The 25,347-nt window shown below is 46.5% G+C and overlaps 1 protein-coding gene across 4 annotated transcripts in view; it reads left to right on the forward strand.

Moving 5' to 3' along the window:
• The window catches only part of Dapk1 (death associated protein kinase 1), a 159,019-nt gene that overhangs the window by 103,341 nt on the left and 30,331 nt on the right, over positions 1-25,347 (forward strand). For 2 of the 4 annotated variants that reach the window (XM_076573519.1, XM_006981704.4), the window contains exons 3-16: positions 8,985-9,123; positions 10,246-10,375; positions 10,542-10,590; positions 10,675-10,701; positions 11,516-11,668; positions 12,043-12,088; positions 13,664-13,753; positions 14,899-14,991; positions 17,851-17,970; positions 18,347-18,445; positions 19,346-19,444; positions 20,476-20,574; positions 21,433-21,630; positions 22,822-23,019. In XM_076573519.1, coding sequence (XP_076429634.1) covers positions 8,985-9,123; positions 10,246-10,375; positions 10,542-10,590; positions 10,675-10,701; positions 11,516-11,668; positions 12,043-12,088; positions 13,664-13,753; positions 14,899-14,991; positions 17,851-17,970; positions 18,347-18,445; positions 19,346-19,444; positions 20,476-20,574; positions 21,433-21,630; positions 22,822-23,019 — 1,540 coding nt within the window. Of the gene's footprint in view, positions 1-8,984; positions 9,132-10,245; positions 10,376-10,541; positions 10,591-10,674; positions 10,702-11,515; positions 11,669-12,042; positions 12,089-13,663; positions 13,754-14,898; positions 14,992-17,850; positions 17,971-18,346; positions 18,446-19,345; positions 19,445-20,475; positions 20,575-21,432; positions 21,631-22,821; positions 23,020-25,347 lie in introns of those variants that run through there. The other 2 variants (XM_076573521.1, XM_076573520.1) reach the window with 2 other exon arrangements.

Consider the following 25,347-nt stretch of genomic DNA (forward strand, 5'->3'; position numbering starts at 1 on the left):
TGTCATGATGAGCTGGGGAGTATGTAGTGATGTAGTATTTCCTGTCACCCATGCTCCTGTAAACAAGCCCAGTAGACTTATTGGTTCACTAAGTTGGACTTGGGTGGAGTCTTGACTTTGGTCACCTGGCAGGTGAGTAGATGTCTCCCAGGGAAAGTGATATACTACCAAGGGCCCATGCAGGCAATCTGAGGGCCATGAATCCCTCTCTCCACATCTGCATCCCACCCATAGTGACACAGCCACTGAACTCTAAGATGTGGTACCCAGAGGGACATGTGTTTCTTAATGGGCTTTTTGTCTGACACCCCACTAGTCAGTTTCCTCTTTTCTGAGGCCAACTGCAGCATGAATTTCTGCATCTAAATTTCTCGAGAGAGGGAAGTCTTTATTGCCTGCTGTGTGCATGTTTCTCCTCTCTCTTTCCCTCCCCTCTTCTGTGATGGAGAACCAGACACAGGGCCTGGAGAACTCCAATCCATACTACTGAGCCACACTCCCAATGTCACATTTTCTGAATATTTTCCAACTTTGTATGTCTCTTAAAATACACTACCTAAGACCATCCGTAGTCTTTGGGTTTGATGGATGGGGTAGCCCAGCCTCATGCTTTGAGTACTAAACATACACTCTACCCTCTAGATGAGCAGCTAAGCGTTCACTTGGACCCCAGGCTTCCTTTCTAGCTTGCCTGCCTCTGCTTTTTCTCACCTGAATTTGCTCATGACATCACCTGACATACTTGGAACCCTGGGGCCTGGGAAACCCCAAGTCCAAAGCTCCTAAGACTGAGACTAGAAACTTAAGGTCCCTCTCAAGTCATGGTAATGCCCTAAGCCCTCACCTATCTCAGGACCCTTTCCCGACAGTTGCTCCTCTCTCAGGGGCAACCTCTGGTTCTGTGGAACATCTTGAGAGGTGCATTAGGCCATTGTCTGCAGAACTGTGGATTTTTCTCTTTGAAGTTTTTGCCTGTTCCCAGCTGAACTGATGGACTCCATCATCTCCTGGAACTTTAAACAAATTCTTGCTTCATCTGTTTGAAATATTTTCATGCCGTCTCCCACATCCATTTCTATTTCCCATGTGCCCTTTCTTCTGGTCCCTTTAGAAATGAAAATGCAAGTAGAGAATCAGAAAATGAGCAAGTGTTCTGAACTGGGGGAGGAAGGGCTGTGGTTTATGCCAATCCATTGTAGGTGTGACAACCACCTACCTGAGACACCCTGCAGGGCGTGATGTGCAGCAGTCTGAGCAGCATGCAGCATGTCTTGTGTGATATCTCCCAGGAGCTAGGAAGGGCTTCTCCTCCAAAGGTGTCTCTTACAACTTGTCTGTGAACCCAATGCACATTTTCAAGGCTGACTATCCTAGTGATCTGTGCAATGGGTAAAGAGAAAGTAAAGCCTGTTCACTGAAAGAGGAAGAGAGAAATAAAATGGATTTGGGTTTGTTGGCTTGTTTTATAAATGTTTCATTATATTACACATACTTCCTTAAGTTAAAAAAATGGAAGATAAGGATTTTTTTTTAAGTACCTCATGCAGCTAAGAACCATGGCCTCCTATTTGAGAGTCTGCCTCAGCAAACTGGCTTTGATTACTTGGCTTTGGGCTTGAGTGTGTGGTCAACTCAGTTAGGGCTTGGTGAGGCTTTCTGGGAGCTGGTGGGATGTGAGGCTGTGGCTTGTGCGGTACATCCTCCTTGCAGCTCAGTGATGTGATCCGGCCCCATCGGTGGTGCCCACATCAGTGGTGCCTGCTGCCAATGCTAAACCGTGACGCTTTTCTGGCATTATGTCTTCATCTTACTCATTCTGCCTTTTTGTTCATGAGCGAGAAGGATGGGTGGGAATTGTCAGTTTTCCACATTGCCCATATCTTAATGCTACATCACTGATTCTTCATCCTGACTGTAGAAGACAGGATTCTTTTTAAAAATCAGATTTATTGGGGCTGGAGAGATGGCTCAGGGATTAAGAGCACTGGCTGCTCTTCCAGAGGATCTGAGTTCAATCCCCAGCAACCTCAAGGTGGTTTACAACCATCTGTAGTAAGACCTGGTGCCCTCTTCTGGAGTGCAGGGACACATGCAGGCAGAACACTCTATGTATAATAAATAAATAAATCTTCAAAAATAATCAGATTTATTTATTTACTTATTTGTGTGTGTGTACAGTGTGCACATGTGTGTGAGCAAGTATGTACAGGTACACCATGGCACGCTTAGAGAGTTCAGAGGACAACTTTTGAAAGTCAGTTCTCCTCCACCATGTGGGTTTCAGGGATTGAATGCAGCTTGTCAGGTTTGGTGGCAATGCCTTTATCAGTGAGGATATCGAGAATGTGGGTGAAGGCTTGTGTGGGATGCTTTAGGGGCCATGATTGAAGTGGAGCAGCACACATCACTTTCTGCTACACTCCTGGCTAGAAGGAGGCCCGGATGCTCACAGGCTCATAGAATCTTAAAATGTTGACTTGGACAACTGAGAGGTGCTTGTCTTAAGTGTGTGGTCAATGTGCACCAAGATCATCTTAAATGCAGATTCTGGGACCTAGTCAAGCAGGTGTAAGGAAATTGCATTTAAAAATGTCCCTAATTATTAGGTTAAGAGAACCGCTGGACTGAGTCACTGAACCCCCTCATTTTATAGATAGTAAAATTAGGGTTCACTCACCCACATCCAAGGACACAGTTGGTACCAAGGCCTATTCAGACTCCTGGCAGGCCACTCCCAGACATTTTCCCTGGAGCCTGTACACAGTAGAGTGTAGGTGGTTCCCGATTGTTGACTGTCCCTAATTCACCTGTCACATGTAGTTGGTCTGTGGTACCAGATGAGGACATGTCCCCCAATCTCAGGGAATCTAGTAGCTACCTTGAAAAGGGCCAAGTCTGGTAGTTAGCCTGCAGCTGAGAGTCCTCTGCACTGTAGACTGACCAGAGCCAATTCAGAATTGAATCCTGTTATATTCAGGGCAATTGCTAACAGGAGTCAGGGACTTTCTGCTGTTTTTAGTTTAGAGACTAGAATCTTGCAAAGTAATAATTGGGGGAAGTTTTAAAATGGATTTTCCTTCAACCCACTGACCGTGTACCTACCCAGGAGCCCACGGTGCTTTTAAAACTGTGCTGTAAGGAATCCTTTCAGGAGGCCTCGCTGGTGTGAGAGAATTCCTGCTCCTACCTCTCTTGGTGGAGACAGCAGGTGCCTGTAAGCTTGCATTCTACACATTGTGTGTGTGTGTGCGTGTGTGTGTGTGTGTGTGTGTGTGTGTGTGTGTGTTAGCATTGGAATTTAAAGCTCTCTGACTCAAAGACCTAATGAGGAGGCTCAGTTTTTTCTCAGAATCTACTCTGCAGATTGCTCATCTCTCCTTCCGTCAATCTTCCTTTGTAAGCAAAATATAAAACTTGGAACAAAAAGTTCAAGTACAGAGGATTGCACCAATTTCCTTCTTAGCCTTATTTGGAGGGTCTGATTCTGAGCATGTGTGTCGAAATGACTTTGTGAGAAGAAAAACAAGCAAGAAAACAAATATCCAATCACTTGCTGCCTTCTGAGATAGGAGGGGCAAGTACATCATAAACAGTGCAGCGTGGGCCCAAACCTTTGCTGAAGTGAGGATGAGTATGTAAGTGGGGTGAGCGAGGATGAGTATGTATGTAGGACTGGAGGAGGAATGAGGTGAAGGACGACATATAAATAGGAGGAAGGATGATAAACACAGGGCATGTAGGGCACCAATGATGGTCTGTTTTCCAGGGGCACATTTGGCTTCCTAGACAAGCCACAACATGCACCCATGTTATGTACAACATGAGACTGAAGCAATGTTCTGGGTGAATCATAGAGGTAATTAGAAGACCAGCTGGGGCCTGCTCTCCGTCAGCTGTGGTTAAGCAGTGCCACTGGACATTCCAGGACCTGACTCTAGGGGTTGGGGTTTTTCTTGATTCTCTGTGGTCATGGAGCTGCAGAAGTTACCAAGGTTTGGCAAATTACCAACCAGCAACCAAACTCAGATAGCCACCTGCTTTTGTTAATAACGTTTTACTGGGACACAGCCACATGCATTCACTCAAATGTCGGTTATTGTTTCTTTCATGTTGATGCTGAGCTGGCTGAATCAAGCAGCTGCAACAGAATGTGCAGTCCTAGCGTCTCACGTATGGTCTTACAGAAGTATGATGGTCCCTATTTGTGTACGGTATTTCGTGTGTAGTCTTACAAAATGTGATGGTCCCATGTATGTAGAGTATGTTGTGTGTAATCTCACAGAAGTGTGATGGTCCCCATGTGTAGTCTTACGGAAGTGTGATGATGGTCTCTGCCACATGGCCCCAGGTTGATCAGCTGCTGGACTAGGTAGCTTCCTGGGAAGAAGCATGACCTTGAGTCTAGGGGCTCTCTTCAGCAGAGAAGAGCTCTGGGGTGGTAGAGGTCAAAGGAATACCCACTGAGCCACCCTTAGAACTAGGACAGTAGGTATCTTTCAGGGACAGGAACATGGGTGATGCCCATGGGCGTCTGCTATAGTGGCCTAAAATGGCTATTCCAGTTTTCTCATGAGTTCTGGAATGTATTTGTGGGTAGTCTTTGATGTCCATGCTTTCCAATGGGTGGGATTTTCCAGCTCCAAGACCTTCACTTGGGGTTTGTCTTATTTAGAGTTTCTATTGCTGTGAACAGATACTATGATCACAGCAACTCTTATAAAGGAAAACATTTAACTGGGGCTGGCTTACAGTTTCAGAGGTTTAGTCCATTATCATCATGGTGGGAAGCATGGTGGCATGTAGGCAGACATGATTCTGGAGAGGAGTTGAGAGTTCTACATTTGGATCCACAGACAGCAGGAAGAGAGAGTGACACTGGGCTTGGCTTGAGCTTCTGAAACCTCAAAGTCCACCCCCTAGTGACACACTTCCTCCAACAAGGTCACACCAGCTAATGGTGCCACTCCCTGTTGGCTTATGGGGGCTATATTTATTCAAACCACCAGTGTTGTTTGGTTTTCTCCATGGCTCTCTTATATCATTTCTATTTGTGGATAATCACATGTGTTGTCTTACAGAAGGAATTTATGTGGGATGAACCCCCTTGCCTATGAGGGCCACCCTAGAGTTGGCATATAATCACTTCTGTGTTGTCCCAGTAGCCAAAGTAGTCATAGGACCTGCCTGCACTCTAAAAGTAGAGCCATAGATGACACCTCTTGAGGTATGATGGCAGGATCCAGGTGCAGAGGGGCAAGGTGTAAGATCCGGTGTAGCTATCTTAAGAAGACAACAGTGGCTGGCATCATTCCAGAGCCAGGCACCCACGGGACAGGGGTTTGCTGTGTGTATACCTTTCCAACCCCACAGTTCCTAACCATGTGGCTTGCAGTGGCCACATGGGGACAGAACACAATGGGAACTGCTTTTGTCCTACCCTAATTCCAGAGAGCTATTGTTAAATCAGGGAGGAGTTTTAATTAGAGGCCAAACAGGAAGAAAGACATCAGTGTGGTGGTATTGTATTCCCCAAAATATTGTGCACCCTAATAAACTTATCTGGGGTCAGAGAACAGAACAGCTACTAGATAGAGGCCAGAAAATAGTGGCACACACGCCTTTAATCTTAGCATTCCAGAGGCAAAGATCTGCTTGGATCTCTGTGAGTTCAAGGCCACACTGGAAATAGCTAGGCATGGTGACTCACGCCTTTAATCCCAGGAAGTGATGGCAGCAAGCAGAAAGGCAGATAAGACGTGATGACCAGGAACTAGCCTGGTTAAGCCTTTAGGCTTTCGGGAAGTAGTTCAGCTGAGATCCATTTGGATGAGGACACAGAGGCTTCCAGTCTGAGGAAACAGGATCAGCTGAGAAATTGGCGAGGTGAGGAAGCTGTGGTTTGTCCTGCTTCGCTGATCTTCCAGCGATGACCCCAGTACCTGGCTCCAGGTTTCCTTTTATTAATAAGACCATTTAAGATTCATGCCACACATCAGTATTTGCTAACCACAGAGGGCCTAGATGTGCTTGGGAATCTTGGAACAACTTCATTAAAAGTGTTGTTGGCCCCTTATTTTATAGGAAAAGAACCAGAGTCTCTATGGGCCTGAGTGACCCTGCAGGGTCTGAGTTAGGATCATCTCATGTTTGTCATCCTGCTTCATAAAGGCTGGAACTCCTGGGGGTGAGAGGTTTGGATCTGAAGAGAAAGAGCAGATTCACAAGGGACTGCTGGGAAGAGCCAGCCACTGAAGAGGACAGAGCCCAAAGCCCTGGGCAACAAGGATGACAATCTGGGACAGGAAGAAGGATTGGTAGAGTCACTAGAAGAACCTATCTGCCTATGTGCTGTACCCAGCCCTGGCAGTGCAGTAAGACAGACAGACACCAACAGGAACAGCCAGACCACAGCCAGTGTTTCTTGTGGGCAGAGAAGGTGTGAGTATGTGTGGAAACACAGCCAGTGTCTGGTGGACGGGGGCAGCCCTGAAGAAAGACAGAGGAGGAGGGAGCAGCACTAGACTCACAGGAAAGGCCCTGCTCTGTTTGCTCCTCGGTTCCTCCCTCCTGTCTCTGGGAAGCTCAGCACTCGGTCCCCAGCACGGGCCAGCCGAGGAACAGCTGAGGGGAGAGAGCGTTCTGGTCAGAGCCTGCGGCATCCTGTGTCCTGTGCTATGGGGGTACAGCCTTCTTCCTTTACCGTTCAGGACTCTGCCTTGTGCCAGACTTGGGCAGTACTTAGCATTCATCCATCTTCAATCCCAAACCCTCAAAGGATTGTTTTGTGGCTTCTGACTGCTGGGAGAATGAAGAGAGAAGAGATAACTTCAGGATGCAGGTCTGGCTGAGAGGGAATTAAGATTCTAAACCTGGGGGCTGGAGAGATGGCTCAGTGGTTAGGAGTAAAGGCTGCTTTTCCATAGAGTCAGGGTTCAGTCCCAGTACCCACATGGCTGTTCACAGTGTCTGTATCTCCAGTTCCAGGAGATTCCATATCCTCTTCTGGCCTCCACGGACACCAGACATGCATGTGGTGCACATAAGTACATGCAGGCAAAACACTCATATACATAGAATAAAATAAATAAATCTTAAAGTTTATTTCTAGGAAAATAATCTAACCTGGGCACCCTGAATCTGAGTATATGCAGTGTGGATGCCCTCTGACTGGATGGAGAGGGCAATAGCCATTCCCAACCCAGAGAGCACAGAAAAGGCTGGAGGAGCAGACCGGCTGGCCCATCTCTCTCTTTGTGTAGGGTCCCTTGCGGTTTCTTGTTTTTCCTGTCCTTTCTTCCTCCCTGTACTTGAAAGATTCCTTCTCTCATTGTTTTGATTCCAATAATACAATGAGCATCACATTTTGAATGGGGAGAAGTGGAAGCATGTGGTCAAGAGCATTGCAGAGCCTGAATGCGTCTCTCAGAGCTGAGCTGGGGGGTGTGGTGAGGAGAGTCAGGTTCACACTCTCTGTTGGCTCCTGCTGTTTTCTGGAGTCCCAGGCTGGGTCACCAGCCCTCTAGGGATTGAGTGAGGCTTGCTAAAGGGGCATGAGACAAACCCCCGAAGAAGTGATTCCCAGTGTTTTCAGTGCTTGTTAAAAGTGCCCAGTTTTCTGGCCTGAATTTGTAGAAACCATTGTGCAGCAGGTTGGAAGGCCCACAGTCTGCATCACCAAGGTGTCTCTAGTTCCCAGGTCAGTGGAGCCTGAGCTGTGTAAGCAGACAGCTTCTGATTTGGAGGCTGAGGAGGTGGGGTGAGGAGCTTTCCCTTAAGATAAAGCCCAGGAACACTAGCTTGTTTATACTGAATGGGTGTTGATTCACTAGGTATGATGTTTATGGAGTCCCGTCTTGCTGAACAATACAGAATATAGCAGTTATGTGCATAATCACATTTAATTATAATGTTGTAGATTGTTAAATGTGATAAAGATTGCCTTACAAGAACTCTTATTAAACGCTCCCTGTTGTTTTCTCTTAATCACCGCTGTGGAGTTTTGGAGGAATTTGTTCTTCCCTTCGCTGGATAGAGAAGTTTTGAGTTGTACCATGAGCCTGGCACCATGCTGGGGGTAGGGCAGTATTCAAGAGTCACCAACAGCTCAGGGCTCTACGTGCTGCCCGCAGTGGATTTCTTGTCTGGCAGTGGGTATAGACTCAATAAATCCTCCACCAGCCATGGACCTTGCAGTTTTGCCTACGTTCATTCTTAGCAACTAAAATATTTCTTAAAGTCATTAGTAAGTGTGTTTTTGAAATTACATTTATAAAAATGAACATATTCACTTATAAACAAATACTAGACCAAAGGAAATCCTTATGATACCATGTTAAAATCAGTTTAAAATCAGCTGAAATACAGGTAGGAATCTTCCGGTTACTCTCTAACTTAGGATGAATTATTCCATGAGTCCTATACAAGTTGGGGTGTAGCTCCTCATCCCTGAACAGAGAGTTAAAAATTCCAAGTTTGAAATGTAATTGAAGTGTAGAAAATTAACACTGGAGGCTAGAGTGATGGCTCAGTGGGTAAACGCTGAGCGAGCGTGAGGACCTGAGTTCACACCCCTGGCACTCATGTAAAAGCTCATGTGTATGGCCACTGGCTTCTGTAACCCCATGCTGTGGGGTAGAGGCAGGCAGATCCCAGGGGCGCTGGTCAGCCACTCTAGCCAAAATGAGGAGCGCTGAGCTCAGAGAGGCTGCATCTTAAAACATAAGGTGAATAGAGACTGAGGAAGATGTCCCCTCTGGCATCCCATGGGCCTGCACCTATGTGGTGAGCACACACACAGTTTAACGATGCCCGTTCCTTTTTATTTCCCCACAACCTCTCTTTGCCCTGTCCCCTCACTTGTGAACCCGTAGTGGTTTCAGCACATCTTGACATCATGCCTGTCAGTTGCCTGTCAGCCATGGGAGGATGAATGTAAGATGTGGAAGGAGGATCTCCGTTGACCCTGGCTCTCTGTCTGTTCTCAGTGTTGCAGGGGGCGAGCTGTTTGACTTCTTGGCTGAGAAGGAATCCCTGACTGAAGAGGAAGCGACGGAATTTCTCAAGCAGATTCTCAGTGGTGTCTACTACCTGCACTCGCTTCAGATTGCCCACTTTGATCTGAAGGTAACACTGTGAGTGGAAACCAGATAGAAGCTTAGGCCAGCCGTGGCCTTTGTGGCTTGTTGGCTAAGGTAAACTGAGGCACATGAGTAAAGACGTTTCTCCCATGTGGGCTTAACAAGTGGAGTTGTTCATGTAAATCACTAGCCTACAATCTTTTCCCATGGCTGGGGTGTCTAATGTTCGTTTTGTGGGGTAGAGGCTTAATATCAATGGTCACAGTCAGGAATCCTTGGAAGGAACCGAAGGAGCTTGCTAACCAGGTGCTTCAGCTTGGACATTAGGCTGTTTTTGGCTGGTTGGCTGGTGGGTGGCACAGCTTTCATCCTCCTGTGGCTGGACATTGGTGGGAGGTATCTTGAGTGTTTCTTCTCTTGATACAAGCCTGGAGTCTGACCCTTCCCTTCACTATCAAGCAGACCCAACTCCAAACTTGGCTGGGTATAGGGCCCTTGACTGGTTGGAAGCAAGGCTGCATGGGATTGAAAATGCGTGAGCTCCATGTCTAGCTTGTACGGAGGCACGCTCTTTTGGGAAAGGAAGACAACACAGGGACAACAGAGAGTGGCTGTTAGGTTGACTGGAGGTGACCACAGGCTGGTGCAGGCCATGAAGCTGGAACAAGACTGCAGAGGGAGAAAGTGTCCTGTGGTTTTCACTGTGGCAGGGCCATCAGGCCCATGTCTGTGTCCCCAGCGTTCACCAGCGCACACCGCAAGGTGGCTTTCTGCCAGTGTCCATCTGCTTGACTTCTTGTTTCTGACCTGGGAGCTGTCTGGGCAGCGGTCAGGACCAGAGGGTGGGAGATGATGGGTTCAGGCTCCGCTTCCATGGGAATGACTCTGATTTCTGCCCTTTATCCTCCAGTTGTCAAGAAGGGCAGTGCTCTAGTCATCCTGTCCTAGCAGAGCAGACATCTTAGACCTGCCTCCTGGTTCCTGCCTCCCCTTCCTTACCAAGGGTTTTCTGGCCTCAAATTCTTGGACTCAGACCTGCCTCCTGAAGACCCTGAGCCCAAAACGTGTTATTCCCAGGGCTCTCTTTTCATCTACATCTTCTTGTTTTTGTTTAAGCAGTGAAGAAGAACTGTTTTGTCACCCTTTTACTTCTCTCTCTCTTTTTAAGCCGGAAAACATAATGCTTCTGGATAGAAATGTGCCCAAACCTCGGATCAAGATCATCGACTTTGGCTTGGCCCATAAAATTGACTTTGGAAATGAATTCAAAAATATATTTGGGACACCAGAGTTTGTAGGTAAATTTTCTTTGCTCTCGGGCTCACTTATGTCTCATCTACAGTCCGCTGACAGAGTCTCCCTGGCTTTAGGATCACTTCCTGTGCATGTTTCTGCTTGTTATGTGAAGACAGACTCTGTTGGTCTGCAGGCTTCCCAAGCTAATGAGTCTTTATTTTCTCTTAGCACCAGAGATCGTCAACTATGAGCCCCTGGGTCTCGAGGCAGACATGTGGTAAGGAGAATGTCCTTAGTGTTGGTATCTTTCTGATCTATTTGGCTGTTCTCCTAATGGCTTTGTTTTTATTTTTATGTACAGGAGCATCGGGGTAATAACCTATATTCTGTAAGTATCAAGTCTACAGCTCATGTATTCTTTACTTGTCTCTGAGACCACAAATGTCGTCTGCCAACCAGATAGATCATGTAGGCCCCTTCAGTTTGTACATGCTCTCCATTAAGCATCTTTATCCTGAACCCTCAAAAATGTGTTTATTTTATGCTAATTGGGTTTGTTGTTCCTTAATCAAAATGAATTGCCAGAGATTGTAACATAATTATGGTGAGAAATTCTAGCTGTCCATTGCTGAGAAAATAGGAAGAAGAGTTTTATTTTAAACTACACACTGGTTCAAATGACCATGTGTGATGGTGTGTTTAGATGTCATGTAAGTACTTGTTAATATGTGTGTGCATGGTGTGTTTGTACACAAGTATGAATGATTATTCTGCATTCCACTTTTATTATTATTTTTTGAGATAGGGTTTCTTTATGAACCTTAAGCTCATTGATTTGGTGACATTGGCTAGCAAGTGAGCTTCAGGGGTCTACTCCTCTGTCACCCACATGCCACTGTGCCTGGCTTTTTATGTGGATTCTGGAGGTCCTAATTCAGTTTCTCATGCTTGTGCAGCAGGCATTTTAACAGCTGAGCCATCTCTCCAGCCCCAAATGAACCTTTAGCATGACTCCTTGGCATGAAATTCATACTTTGGTTCATAACTGTTCAGTGTTCATGAAGTGTGATTGATTCTGAGGTGACTGATTCCACACCAGGTTCTAGTCCTGTTTGGTGTTTCCCACGTGAGACTCAGAAGAAGCAGTGACAACACACTAAGGGTGTTAATATTCTGCTGATGCCCCACTTTATTTTTAACAGCCTAAGTGGGGCCTCCCCATTTCTTGGAGACACTAAGCAAGAAACATTAGCGAACGTATCTGCTGTCAACTACGAATTTGAGGAGGAATTCTTCCGTAATACCAGTGCCCTTGCCAAAGATTTCATCAGAAGACTGCTGGTCAAGGATCCGAAGTGAGTGTCCCCTCTGTAAGGCAGAGCCTTGTGTGGCTGAGGCTGGAGACCAGCACCTGTTCTGTGGGTGGCTACCTTTTGTCAGACCCTCACTGTTCCACCTGCTGAAGGAAGAACACCCCAGAAGGAAGTGCTTCAGAAAATGCATTCAGGGTCTTCTTGCTTGCTCACTCAGCCCCTGCACAGGGGAAGAGTCTGGAGCTGAGCTGACCTGTGGGGTTGCACTCAGTTTTTGTTTTGTTTTTTTTTAAAGTGTGGGCCACAAACTGCGTTTTCCAGAGTGTCTGCTTGGTAGGCTGAACCAGCATGAGAATAACTTTAGTACTGTCTCAGTGTCCTGTGAATATTTTTCTTTCTCCTTCTTTCCCCCAAAGGAAGAGGATGACCATCCAGGATAGTTTGCAGCACCCCTGGATCAAGGTGAGTTGCTTCTTACATTGGAGTTGTAATAATTTCTGAGGGATTGGTGTGAGCACTTATGGGTCGTGCTGGAGTGTTAGCTGGCTGCTTTAAAGCAGAGTGGTAGACTGCAGTGTGTCCCAATGATTACAGAGGGAGAAAAATGAGCTGTTAAGAGCAGGAAGAAGTCACGTCTGTCAAACAGGCATGTTTGGTGTAACCTATGGGGTTACAGTACAAGCAGCATTTTAAAGCTTGAGTTATTTTCTGTCATATAAGTGTTTCAAATTTCAGAATCTTTTGAAAGATCTGAAGGTCTGTAGATACCATATTCTCCTTCCACACTGCTGTAGGGGAAGCTACCCCTTTTTTGGAGCCTTGACCCTGACACATGACACTTTTACATCGCTGCCCTATTGGCACTTGGGGAAACAAAACTGAATTTGCTTCAGCCTGAAATTAAAGGAACCGAGGTTGACGAATGTATAGCTTTCTGTCACTGTGGCAGGACACCTGGGAAAAGGCCTTTGAAGAAGGAACTGGTTTGGGTTAGTTTTAGAGTTTTCAGCCTGTGGTCATGGGGCACTGTCATTGGGGCCTCTAGCAAGATGGTTCATTACAGCAGAGAGAATGTGGTAGGACGGAGCTGCTGACTGCAGAATAGCCAGGCAGGATGGCGGGATGAGGGGCCAACGGTTCCAGTAGGTTCCTTCAAGGACTTATCTTCTTTCCACTAGCCTCCACTACTGCAAAGTTTCTCTTCTGCTTACTAGTTGCACAATCTGGCCAGTAAGCCTTTAGAATAAGAGGCATTGGGAACGTTTAAGATAATAAAGGTATCTAATAGTTGAAAACAAACCTATGGGCTTCATCAGTGGGCATTACAGAAGGCCAAGGCTCTCCCACTCCCACTTGGGGTAGAGCCTGTGCCTAAGTGTATGCATTGAACAAGATGCAGTGAACTTGTCTGAATGCTGTTAGGATGAGCCAAATGTGCATACCTCTAGGTTCCCTCCAAACTTGAAATCACTTAGTAAGAAAGACTAAGGTTCCAGCCTGTCACACAATGGCCTCCCCATGAATCTTGCCATTCTGAAACTGTCATTCTGGAAGATTATAAATGATTGGTTACAAGCTCACTTTTGATTAGATGCACTTTCTATGTATTATACAAAAGACTTAGTCATTAAGAGTCAGCTGGCCTAGTCTAGTTCTTCCTAGATGCTTTTGTTTTTTGAGAGGGTCTCAAGTATGCCAGGCCAGGTTCAATCTTGGATATAGCCAAGGATGACCTTGAACTTCTGATTCTTTTACTTCCACCTTCTACAGCTGAGGCTGCAGGCATGGACCTCCCTGCCTAGTTTATGTGGTATTGGGGATCAAAGATTCAGAGCTTATTGAAAGCTAGGAAATTTCCACCTGCTGAGCTACATCCCAGCCTAGCTCCTGGGTCTTGAATGTTAATCTCTACTCCTCATGCTATTTTAAGATTGTGAGTGTGTAAGCCTTGTAGAGTAATGAGGGGTTGTAAAACATTGTCATTTGAGCCATTTCTGTAATTAGCTTTCACTATGTTTTCTTGACTTTTCATTTTAGCCTAAAGATACACAACAGGCACTTAGTCGAAAAGCTTCAGCAGTGAACATGGAGAAATTCAAGAAGTTTGCAGCTCGGAAAAAATGGAAAGTAAGACTCTCTGATTCTATGTTTTCTGTCTGCTCTGGTCAGGGTTCATGTCTTCTCATACTGGGAATTGGTAAATGCATTCATTTAACAAAAGTCCAATCTGTAATCTCCTGTGCTGTTGTTACTTTCAAAGGCAAGCACAAACCATATTTAAGTGCTATTTGACTTGTTCTTTGAAATGAAATTTTGCATGCTCCTTCTCAGATCATCCCCAAGGCAAATTTTTAAATCAATACAATAAAGTTACAATAAACACTTTTCCAACTGTGAAAAACAACATTCTAAATAAGCCTGTTCTTCCTGGTGAGCAGCGATGCCTAGAACTTGTTCAGAAACCCACCTTCCTCTGTGGGCTTGTAGGGGGCACTGGGATGGGGATGGACCCTGGCAGTATGGCCTGGAGCTTGTATCAGAAACCCACCTTTCTCCTCATGGGTGGGATGCTGGTTCAGGCATCTTTGAAACAATCAAAATTCAAGGATCAGAAAGTGATGGCGTGGCTTCCAGTGCTCAAGATTAGGTCAAACCTGGGAGGAGCAAGCCCCTGCCCTCTCTCCCCGGCTGGTCCAGTGGCGTACCTCAGTTTTACACCCATTAAGCTAAGGCTAGACTCTCAACAAGGCTTAGAGCTTATGTCTTAGTCTCTCCCACTTCTTCCTCTTTTCCTCCCCCTTCCCTCTTCTTTCCTTCCCTCCTGTCTCTTCTTTTCCCTGTGGCTTCAGCCTTTGAGGATATGGAGGAACTTATACTGCAGACTAATGTATCTGTCACCCACCTGTGCATGGTAATAGCCACATGTATTCCTTTAGCTGACTTGGGCCCAGAGAGCTCAGAGCAAGGCCGTTGCATCCCATGCTGGACCCAGGAAGACCCTGAAGGGTTTTGTTGGGGTGAAGAAAACAAGGCATAGAGAGAGAGATGGGGTATGAGGCAACCACTTCTGCAGGCCATAGTGAATGTACAAGAGTCTCTCTGTCTTACTATCTGGGCTCATGACCTTTAGAATACTTCCCTAAGCAAATAGTCCAACCTGCCATGGAGTGTCCACCCCCAGAGTCCTGCTAGCAGTGAACATGCTCTCAATGTTTTCTTCTTAAGTTCTCTTTCCTCCACCCCTTGACTTTTTATGTTTATTTTATTTTTAGCAATCTGTTCGCTTGATATCACTGTGCCAAAGATTATCCAGGTCATTTTTGTCCAGAAGTAACATGAGCGTTGCCAGAAGCGATGATACCCTGGTAAGCAATCCTGTTTGCCTTGGCCAGCTTCTCTCAGCACTGTGTTTAGATTGTTTCCATTGTTCTGTTTGCACATCAGTCTAGAAAACGCCACATCATGGAAATACCAGGTTCACACTTACTCTTGAGGTGGGCTCACCCTGTGCCCTGTCCTGCTTTCCTCCTTGATTGTGATTTGTCTTAGCTGCCATTCTTACTATTTCCAACACTACTCCTCCCATGAACACTTGTACACACACCACACACACACACACACACACACACACACACACACACACACACACACACACACAAACGTAGGAAAGAAAGGGTAACCAGTGGAAGAAGAAAGAGCTTACATTAATTCTTATGAGTGAACATAAGAGCTCTGATCACCACCAATAGGAGAATGCAGAGTCTCAGTAACACAAAAGGACAGACTACCCTTACTTCCTTCCCCCATCAACACCAAGGAAAGCACAGTGACTGTCTCATGGCAGACCCAAGGCCATATACACTTGGTTTATTGACATTGTCCTGACTGTCCAAAGCCCTTGAGAACGGCACCACAATTTTCCCCACGTCCACACTGAAACCTAATCACTGATGAGCTCTTCAGATACAGCTAGACACCTCTCACTTCAGAGAGACTTTATCCAGCCAGTCACACAATGGGGCTTTGTTCACTGAAGGTGAAGGGGACTCCAGGAAAGGCAGACACAGTGGTTCTGTGGGAACTACCCTGGCCTGTAACCCAATAGTTGGTGTTTCCTGGGTAGAGCTAGGGACTCCTAGGGCAATGATCACATGGCAGCAGACACTAGCTCTTCTTTTCTCCTGATGCTACTCTGCACTAATGCTTCAGCTCTAGTCTACAACTATAGAGTAAAAGGATATATATATATATATATATGTGTATGTATACACACACACACACACACACACACACACACACACACACACACACACACACACACACACACACACGAATGAAGGAAAGCCGGAGAGAGGAAGTTACAAAGGCTGGGAAGGAAGACTACTTTGGAAGATGTGGAAGTGTTAGTGGAGCCATGGAAAAATGGCAGTGTGGGTCTGACTGTGGGGATGACTGAAGTTCATGAGTCAGCATTCTTCACAGTCCTGTGTCACAGTGAAAGCTAGGGTAGGAGCTCTAGGAGTGGAGGTCTCCACCTGCTTTGTCTTCTGCTGACTGTGGGGGCTGTAGGCTTTCTTCGTTGACTGTGAGGGTTGTATCCTGTCTTATGTTGACTTTGGGGGGCTGTAGGCTGCCTTCTGTTGACTTTGGGGGGCTGTAGGGTGCCTTCTGTTGACTTTGGGGAGCTGTAGGCTGTCTTCTGTTGACTTTGGGGGGCTGTAGGCTGTCTTCTGTTGACTTTGGGGGCTGTAGGCTGTCTTCTGTTGACTTTGGGGGGCTGTAGGCTGTCTTCTGCTGACTGTGGGGGCTGTAGGTTGTCTTCTGCTGACTGTGGGGGCTGTAGGGTGTCTTCTGTTGATTGTGGGGGCTGTAGGCTGTCTTCTGACTGTGGGGGCTGTAGGCTGTCTTCTGCTGACTATGGGGGCTGTAGGCTTTCTTCTGTTGATTGTGGGGGCTGTAGGCTGTCTTCTGCTGACTGTGGGGCTGTAGGCTGTCTTCTGTTGACTGTGGGGGGCTGAAGGCTGTTTTCTACTGACTAGTGGGGGCTGTAGGCTATCTTCTGTTGACTGGGGGGGCTGTAGGCTGTGTTCTGTTGACTGTGGGGGGCTGAAGGCTGTTTTCTACTGACTGTGGGTCTGTAGGCTGTCTTCTGTTGACTTTGGGGGGCTGTAGGCTATCTTCTGCTGACTGGGGGGCATGTAGGCTGACTTCTGCTGACTGTGGGGGGCTGTAGGCTGTCTTCTGTTGACTTTGGGGGGCTGTAGGCTGTCTTCTGTTGACTTTGGGGGGCTGTAGGCTGTCTTCTGTTGACTTTGGGGGTTCTGTAGGCTGACTTCTGCTGACTGTGGGGGGCTGTAGGCTGTCTTCTGTTGACTGTGGGGGCTGTAGGCTGTCTTCTGTTGACTGTGAGGCCTGTAGGCTGTCTTCTGTTGACTGTGGGGGCTGTAGGCTGTCTTCTGTTGACTGTGGGGGCTGTAGGCTGTCTTCTGTTGACTATGAGGCCTGTAGGGTGTCTTCTGCTGACTGTGAGGGCTGTAGGCTGTCTTCTGCTAACTGTGGGGAGCTGTATACTATCTTCTGTTGACTGTGGGGGGCTGTAGGCTGTATGCATGCATGTGAACACACACACACATACACATGTATGCACACACACGTGTACACACTCACACACACACACTTTTATTGGCCATTCAGAGGATTTTACCTTACTATTTTAGACCTAAAGAAAGAAAACATTCAAATGACAAGAAGGAAAGAAGGAAGGAAAGAAAGAAAGAGCAAAAAGATAATTCTGTAATTGGAAAATTTAGCAAATGAGACTGTCTTCTTTAAATAAACCATGGATTTCCTTGGTTCTGTGGTTTTTCTCTTTCTTCATCCAGCAGTGGAGGTCATGTCACAAAGGAACCTCTCCACAGTGCTTTTTGGTAACTCTGTTTTGACAGATTCCTAAGATAAACAGAGGGTCATTAGTCAGCATCTTGTTCAAAATCTGAACCTTAAACACAGTTTGTTCTCAGTTACAGTGCAGGTGCCATCAGGCTCAGTTAATAGAAAGTGGTAATAGTTGGCAGCAGTTCACCTCCCAGCTCCCTTTGTGACTGGATTGGGGATTAAGTGGCATTCTTTCCTTAGAATGGTTCTGTGGCAAGCAAGCTAGGGCTCATCCACTGTGTGGCATCCTGGCCACTGTGCAACTCTTTCCATCCTCCTGTCTCTCTCAGGACGAGGAAGACTCCTTTGTGATGAAAGCCATCATCCATGCCATCAATGATGACAACGTCCCAGGCCTGCAGCACCTGCTGGGCTCATTGTCCAGCTATGATGTTAACCAGCCTAACAAGGTCTGACTCTCCTCTGCCAGGGGGGCCAGAGGGTTGCACCACAGACTGTGCACCCACAAGTCTATTCTATGGGGGAAATCCTTTCTGTCTAGAGTGATTTGAGTTGCAAATACGGACTTTTTGCATTGAGGGCCTTCATTCACACCCCAGTTGCACCTGCACCCTTGCAGCTCTTTTTCTTTTACAAATTGTAGCACCACCCTTGAGTGTAAATCTGAAAGAGGAGGTGCTTCTTGCCCTTCTCAGGGTGTCTTTCCTTCCTGTCCCAGATCTGGGGAGGGGTATGGAGATAGCAGGGAGAGGCTCTCCATGATGGGGTGGGCTTTCCTTTTCCTACCAAACCCGAAAAACAGAATAGTTTCCTCCTCTCTTCCAGCATGGGACACCTCCGTTACTGATTGCTGCTGGCTGTGGGAATATCCAGATGTTACAGTTACTCATAAAACGAGGCTCAAGGATCGATGTCCAGGATAAGGTCATAATTCTGTGTCATTAAAAATGAATTCATTTAATGTATTCCCCAATGTCTTCCTAATCATAGGAGCAGTAAGTGGGAGAGTATGTCTACTCTTGTGATTTCCTATAAAAGTGAGCTGCATAAAGAGCCTTGTGCAGGCTGACATGCCCTAGGGAAAGGTGTGCACATTTTCCCCCGCGGGCTCTGCTCCTCTCTCCTGCCTTATGCCTTGCAGATCACATTTACTCAATGGTGTTACAAGTCATACATTGTGTAGTTAATCTAATCAGAAATTCATTACCTTGCATGTTTATCACGATTCTGGATATGGACACATGTCCTGGTGTAAACAGCATTGTAAAGGCAGATGTCATTGAGTGACAGGCTCTGAGAATCCATGAGCTCCAGCCCTGATGTAATTAAACGTAGACTGAGTGTTGTGTGTGTGTGTGTGGGGAATCTAGAGTGTATTTCTTCTCATTATTCTCTAGATGATGAAGCATAACAATTGTTCCCATGGTATTCCAGCTGTATCAGGTGTTATGAGTAGGTCAGAGGTGATTTAGAGTGGATTGGAGGATATGCTGGTTCTGTGCAAGCTATATCATTTTATAGAAGTTTCTTAAATACCCCTGAAGATACCGAGGGGATTGTTAGAAATTCTAGCTAGAGGTTGATATGAACGCTTCAAAAAAGAGAAAGAATGTTTTGGTTTTACATTGAAATACTTACATATTTATAAGAAAAGTTGCAAAGATAATATAGAAAACCCCTTTCCACTCTTCACTGAGCTTCCCTTGTTGCTCATGTGGTACACAACCATGGTATAATTATCAAAGCCTTGAAGTCAAATGGGGTTTTGTTCCTCTGGGAGGAGGCTCCCCTGGGGTTCCAGCTGTGACTCTGCATTCCCTGCAGGGAGGATCCAATGCCATCTACTGGGCCTCTCGGCATGGCCACGTGGATACTTTGAAATTTCTCAATGAGAACAAATGCCCTTTGGATGTTAAAGACAAGGTAAGGCCATGTGTCTTAGGACGAACAAGAGGAATTAGGGTGAATTAAATGTTGGTCTGGCTGATGCACCAGAACCCAAAGGTAAAGGTTGAGGACCAAGTCCTCCAGTAGGGGATTTAAAATTGAAAGTTTTGGGGTTTTTTTGGCTGTGGCTTGCCCCAGTATTTAAATTAGAGTTTCTACCTTAGACGTTTCTAACTGTTGTTGGGCTTGTGGGGAAGCAAAATATTTAGGGTTGTGTGGTGGAGCAAAGCTGGTCTCCTCAGGGCAGCCAGGAAGGAGGGGGACAGAGGCACCCTCAATGTCTCCTTACTGTAACCTAACTTCATTAGCCCACCCCACCCCACCCCCGCTCCTAAAGCTCCAAGCTTTTCACACACAGTCTTCAAGGGGTGATTGAGATCTGGACAGCAGCACGTAAGTTCATCCCTGCAGTTTTCCTGACACTTGACAATAAACCATATTTTCTGTGGTTCGCTTAGTCTGACACTGGCAGGTGCAGATACAAGCAAAGCATCGGAAGTTGTATTTGTTATTCACATTAATTTATTTTGAGCAAATTGTAGCATTCTTTAAAATCTCAGAGAATGTAAGGAATAAGTTTCTGAGCACAGATAAGGCAATGAAAGGAGAAAGTTGTTAATAAATAAAACCACACATTTAAGTAATTGCAGAATGATAAGCCTGATCTTAAAGGGGTGGGGTTTGTGCACATGTACAAGAGTCGGGTAGGGGAGTAGTGTTAGTTTCAAGTTCAACAGCTGCAAGCATCTGTTCATCAAGGAGGTAAAACATGGCCCTCGTGGTAAAGGGAACACACTCTGAGTTGTTTTCAGTACCGAGATGAACCAGGTGTGCATCGCAGCTGCCTGGGCTGTCTGACCCCAGGTCCTGCCTGCAATCTCGGGAGCAAATGGCTTGAGAGAGAGTGTGAAGTACCACCAAAGCAAGGCGTGGGCCAGCGCTCTAGGTCTCCCGAGTGGTTTTGAATTCTGGTCTTTATTTAGATCATGAGTCCATTTCTTTTGCAGTCTGGAGAGACAGCCCTTCATGTGGCAGCCCGATATGGCCATGCAGATGTGGTTCAGCTACTGTGCAGCTTTGGCTCTAATCCTGATTTCCAGGACAAGGTAGGTTGTGGGAACTAATTTGCTCAATTCCCTGCCCCCAGGCCTCGATGTGCAGCAGCCAGGTGACCCAGGTGACTCAGGGAGCCTCTCGACTTAGGTGTCTATCTACTGCAGAGCACAGGTCCTCAGACAGCACCTGCAACCAGCTTCCTTTCTAAGGTCTTCATTCACCCGTTCAGTCCACAGGACAGCCTGCTCTCAGCACCCTTGCTTTATAGATGTGGGAAATCACACAGGAAGTTTCACAGCCTGCTCAAGCTGTCTGTGGTGGGACCAGGGATTGAACCCTACCCAGTCTGGGTTTAGGATTTCTATTTATAAGCACTGCTCTGTAATGGAACCTTGTAGACAGATGTGTGTTTGATAATGTGGATGGAGGTTCAAACTCCCCATCCCCCTGAACTTTCAGGCCAGTGCTTCCTTGACTGGTTACAGAAAGGCCATCATGATAGCTGCCTCACAGCATGCTCTCCTGACTCATCCTGGAGTTACATACCTGACAGGGACCAAAGCACGGCAGAGGAGAGCTTTCCTGCCTGTAATAGTTTCAGATAGACAAATAAAGGAAGGCAACTTTGCCGAAAGATGTTCTGAGTCCACCCACATGGAGGTTTTGCTCTTCAGGAGCCAGAGCCAGCCCTGTGGGGCCCCAGTGGTGCTGCCTGTAATATACCGAGAAAGCCAAGTTCACTCAGCACTCCCGTTGAGGGCACAGACTGACCAGGGAGAGCCTGGGTCTGCCTCTTAATGGCAGTGGCCCCTGCTGGTGTCGTTATTTCAGATTAACTTTTTGCCCCATTGGCTGCGGTCTCTGTGTCCTCCATGGCCTTGACTTTGCCGCCATCTGCCCTTGACCAGGAAGAAGAAACGCCCCTGCACTGTGCTGCCTGGCACGGCTATTACCCCGTGGCCAAAGCCCTTTGTGAAGTTGGCTGCAATGTGAATATCAAGAACCGGGAGGGGGAGACCCCACTGCTGACAGCCTCAGCCAGGGGCTATCACGACATCGTGGAGTGTCTGGTTGGACATGGAGCCGACTTGAATGCCTCTGATAAGGTGCTTTATGGGGGAAACGCTTGGTGCTCACCATGCAGTGATCTGATGGGCTGGAGGGACTGAGACACTTGCCCACTTGAACTCAGTGTACTAGGATTTCCTATTTTTGGTTCCAAAAGTTTCTGGAATTTTCTAGAGTCTTCTTTTTGGTATGTAACTAAGTTTATGACTTGAGCAAGCCAGTTTGGCCACCGTTTTTAATTTTGGAGCAGGGACAATGACACCAGATTGTCAGATTTTAGACGTACGTAGAAATGGGTGTTTATTTTGCTCTTTTGTAAAAAGACAATAAACTGCTATTATTTGTTTTACAATTTCACTTCTAGACTAGCTGTTCCCTTCTTACCTAAGCAAATTCAACACAATCTCTTTGAACTTGTACTTAAACAGATACAGTAATGGTGCTGTGTACAATTAGACTGGGGCCTTGTAGTTCATGCAGCCCTTTGTGGAGTGGTGCCATGGAACAGTGTGTGGTTCTCAGCTGGAGGCAGCTGTGTCCCCAGGAGACTTTCTAGGAATATCTGGAGACATTTTGGTTGCTGAGGTTGGGCTGGGTATTTGATACTGGCACCTGGTAGACAGAGCTAGTGCTTCTTCTAGACATTCGAAAGTCTCAATGCCAAGAGTGCTGAGTGGAGAAACTCATGAGACACAATAGAGATGCGGCCAAAGCTGCGCTTGCCCACAGCACTCATCACCTCTATTCCCCAGGGATCCTGTTTGGGGTGCTATTAATTCCTAGGCCAGATTCTTGCATCTTCTTTCTGAATATTCAACAGCCCTGAGGGAAATTATTTCTTCTTGTGCTTCCCCCCCCCCCCCCCCCCCCCGGTCTCCTGATGCAAACTAAAATAGGAGTTTCTCTGCTTAGAAATTTAGCAAGTCTTTTTCATTCTGTTGCATGGGCAGTTGGCATACCAATAGTTAGTTATATCTTACCAATTCTGAGACAGAGGTGTGGAGTCTTTCTGTCTGATCTCCTGCGTGTGCCTAAATGAATCAACTGGTGATCAGCTCAGGTTCCAGGTGTGCAGAGTGAAATGGATTACCCTTCCAGAGGCCAGCCAATGACTTTGAAACTCTTGGGTGTTTGAAGTAGCCATCCTATTTCCAGCTGAGCCTCACACAGGGGAGAGAGAGGGCTGAGGGTCTAAGTCAGAGCACTCATGGGCTTGGGCTTGGTTCCAGGATGGACACATTGCCCTTCATCTTGCTGTGAGGCGTTGCCAGGTGGAGGTCATCAAGACCCTCCTCGGCCATGGGTGTTTTGTGGATTTCCAAGACCGGCATGGCAACACCCCCCTGCATGTGGCCTGCAAAGACGGAAGCGCACCTATCGTGGCGGCCCTCTGCGAAGCCAACTGCAATCTGGACATCTCAAACAAGGTACTTGTGGAGGGTGGGGTCCCCAGGTGACCACCAGCTGCTGGGTTCTGCCATGTTTTTATTATTATCTTGTCTAGTTCAGGATGACTGTCCTTCATATGCACTTGCTTTCTAGGGGACAGTGCCATTTTGAGCTGTGTGACTGTTGAGTAGTTTCTTAGACTAACAGAAAATGGGGACATTAACATAACACTTTTAGGGGCTGGAGAGATGGCTCAGAGGTTAAGAGCACTGATTGCTCTTCCAGAGGTCCTGAGTTCAATTCCCAGCAACCACATGGTGGCTCACAACCATCTGTAATGAGATCTGGTGCCCTTTTCTGGCCTGCAGTCATATATGTTGTATACATAATAAATAAATAAATCTTTAAAAAACAACAACAAAAAAAAAAACATAACACTTTTGCCTGTCCTGACTATCCACTACTGTGCTTGTAAAATGAATGAACGTGTGTGTGTGTGTGTGTGTGTGTGTGTGTGTGTGTGTGTGTGTGTGTGTAGCAGGGCTGAACCTATGCATGTGCACACATGCATGTGTGCTTGTGTTTCCAAGCAGAGTTGGAGTCCATGGCACAAAAGCAGGCTTCCTTCTGAGGCGGTCTTAGTAAATGCTCGCGACGCTGGGTTCTGACCAAGGCCCCCAGGAGCACTGGCTGTCTCCTTCGTGTCTGTTGTGCTGGCTGTGGGCGAAAGTTTCAAACATGGCTGTGTATGTCTGCACGCATGCACACTAAGCAAAACCAAGGGAATACTGTCATCTTACCAGTCATACAGGAATGAAAATAAACTGCATTTTATCAGTCCATAAAAAGCCACAAGTGCAGATTCTGAACTGTAGCTGTCACCAGTCATTTTACTGAATTCCATATAGATTTTCAGTACAAAATAAGCACAGTTAAACAGTTGTGTAGCTTCAGTGTGTAACTGTGACAGGTGGGCACACTCTTTTCTTAAGGTCATGTTAAAAGTGAAGTTTATTTTAACTGCGGGATATGTCAGTTTATAGATGGTACACACACACACACACACACACACACACACACACACACACACGTCATAGGGTTTCATGATGATTTGTTGGAGGCTCAATAATTTATAAAACAGCTGAGAATTGTCTTGCTATTCCTCTTGCATATTCCAAGATTAATTGTGGTGGAAATTGAAGCTGGTAATCCTCATACTCTAAAGTGAAGGCTTTAGCTAGGTCTTTGCTTTAGCTGTTTCTTGCTCTCCTGGTCTATCCTTTCCTAATCGTGCCAAGATAGATGTGTAAGTGGCTTAAGAAGGAAGCCAAATGCCTTTCCTTCCAGGGTTCCCTCAGTGAGTTAGAAGGGACCTCAATGGACATGTGCTCATTAAACTACCTTCACTGCGGGCAGCAGGGTGGACAGCCTGTGCACAGCATTTGGGCTACACCAGCTAATGTCTTAGCATGGACAAGGAAGGCCCAGAGTTCAGTTCCCACTATCCAGAAAACATAAAACAAATCAAAACATGTTTTAGCTCATGACTACAGGCAAAATATTATTAAACATATTCATTAAAAAGACCAGCTTTGTTGAGCATGGGGGTACACACCTGTACTCCCAATACCCCTGATATGTGGGGAGGATTGCGAGTTTGAGGCAAGCCTGGGCTACATGCTAAGAGTCTGTCTCCAACATAAACAAACATCCACCAAGACAAGCCTAAGTTTCCATGTTTAAAAACAACTGGCCTGGGCTGAGATGTGCCCTGGGACTCTTCGGCTGCCTGTGTAAGGCCTGTGGTCCTGTTTACAGCACCACAAAAGTGGGCCCACGGGACACTTGGCTCATTTGGTGGGAACTGTTTTCATCACATGTCATGCTGGGATGGCACAGAGGGCCTTTGGTGGGTGATTCTGGTAGTATGTTGAGCTCAGCCAAAGCGAAAACCTTGAGTGGCAGGGTGTCAGCTTGTGATCTGCAACTAGTTCAGACATGTATGCAGCAGGAATCTGCCAGCTGTCATAACGAAGCCTTCTGGCTGTGCTCTTGCGTGCTGAATGGCATCACACTGGGTACGGACATGGGAGGAAACTGGCTTTGCTTTATAAAAACCACTTTGTAACCTACACTGTCCTTCAAGGCCTGACCTATTCCTGAAAGGTAAAGCCCTAGTGACCCACATGGCCCGAGGCTTCACCTCTTCAGAGGTTCTGTGACCTCCCACATCATTGTGTTATGAGCCAAGTCTCTATCCTACAAACCTTTAGGTGACAAATGATAGTCAAACCCTGCCTGTCCCTCTCCCTCTGCTTCCTCCTCTCCCGCTCTTTCCCTTGTTCTGTCCCTCTGACCTCTTCTCT

The sequence above is a fragment of the Peromyscus maniculatus genome, chromosome 5, assembly GCF_049852395.1.
Source record: "Peromyscus maniculatus bairdii isolate BWxNUB_F1_BW_parent chromosome 5, HU_Pman_BW_mat_3.1, whole genome shotgun sequence".
In the NCBI taxonomy this organism is placed as follows: Eukaryota; Metazoa; Chordata; class Mammalia; order Rodentia; family Cricetidae; genus Peromyscus; species Peromyscus maniculatus.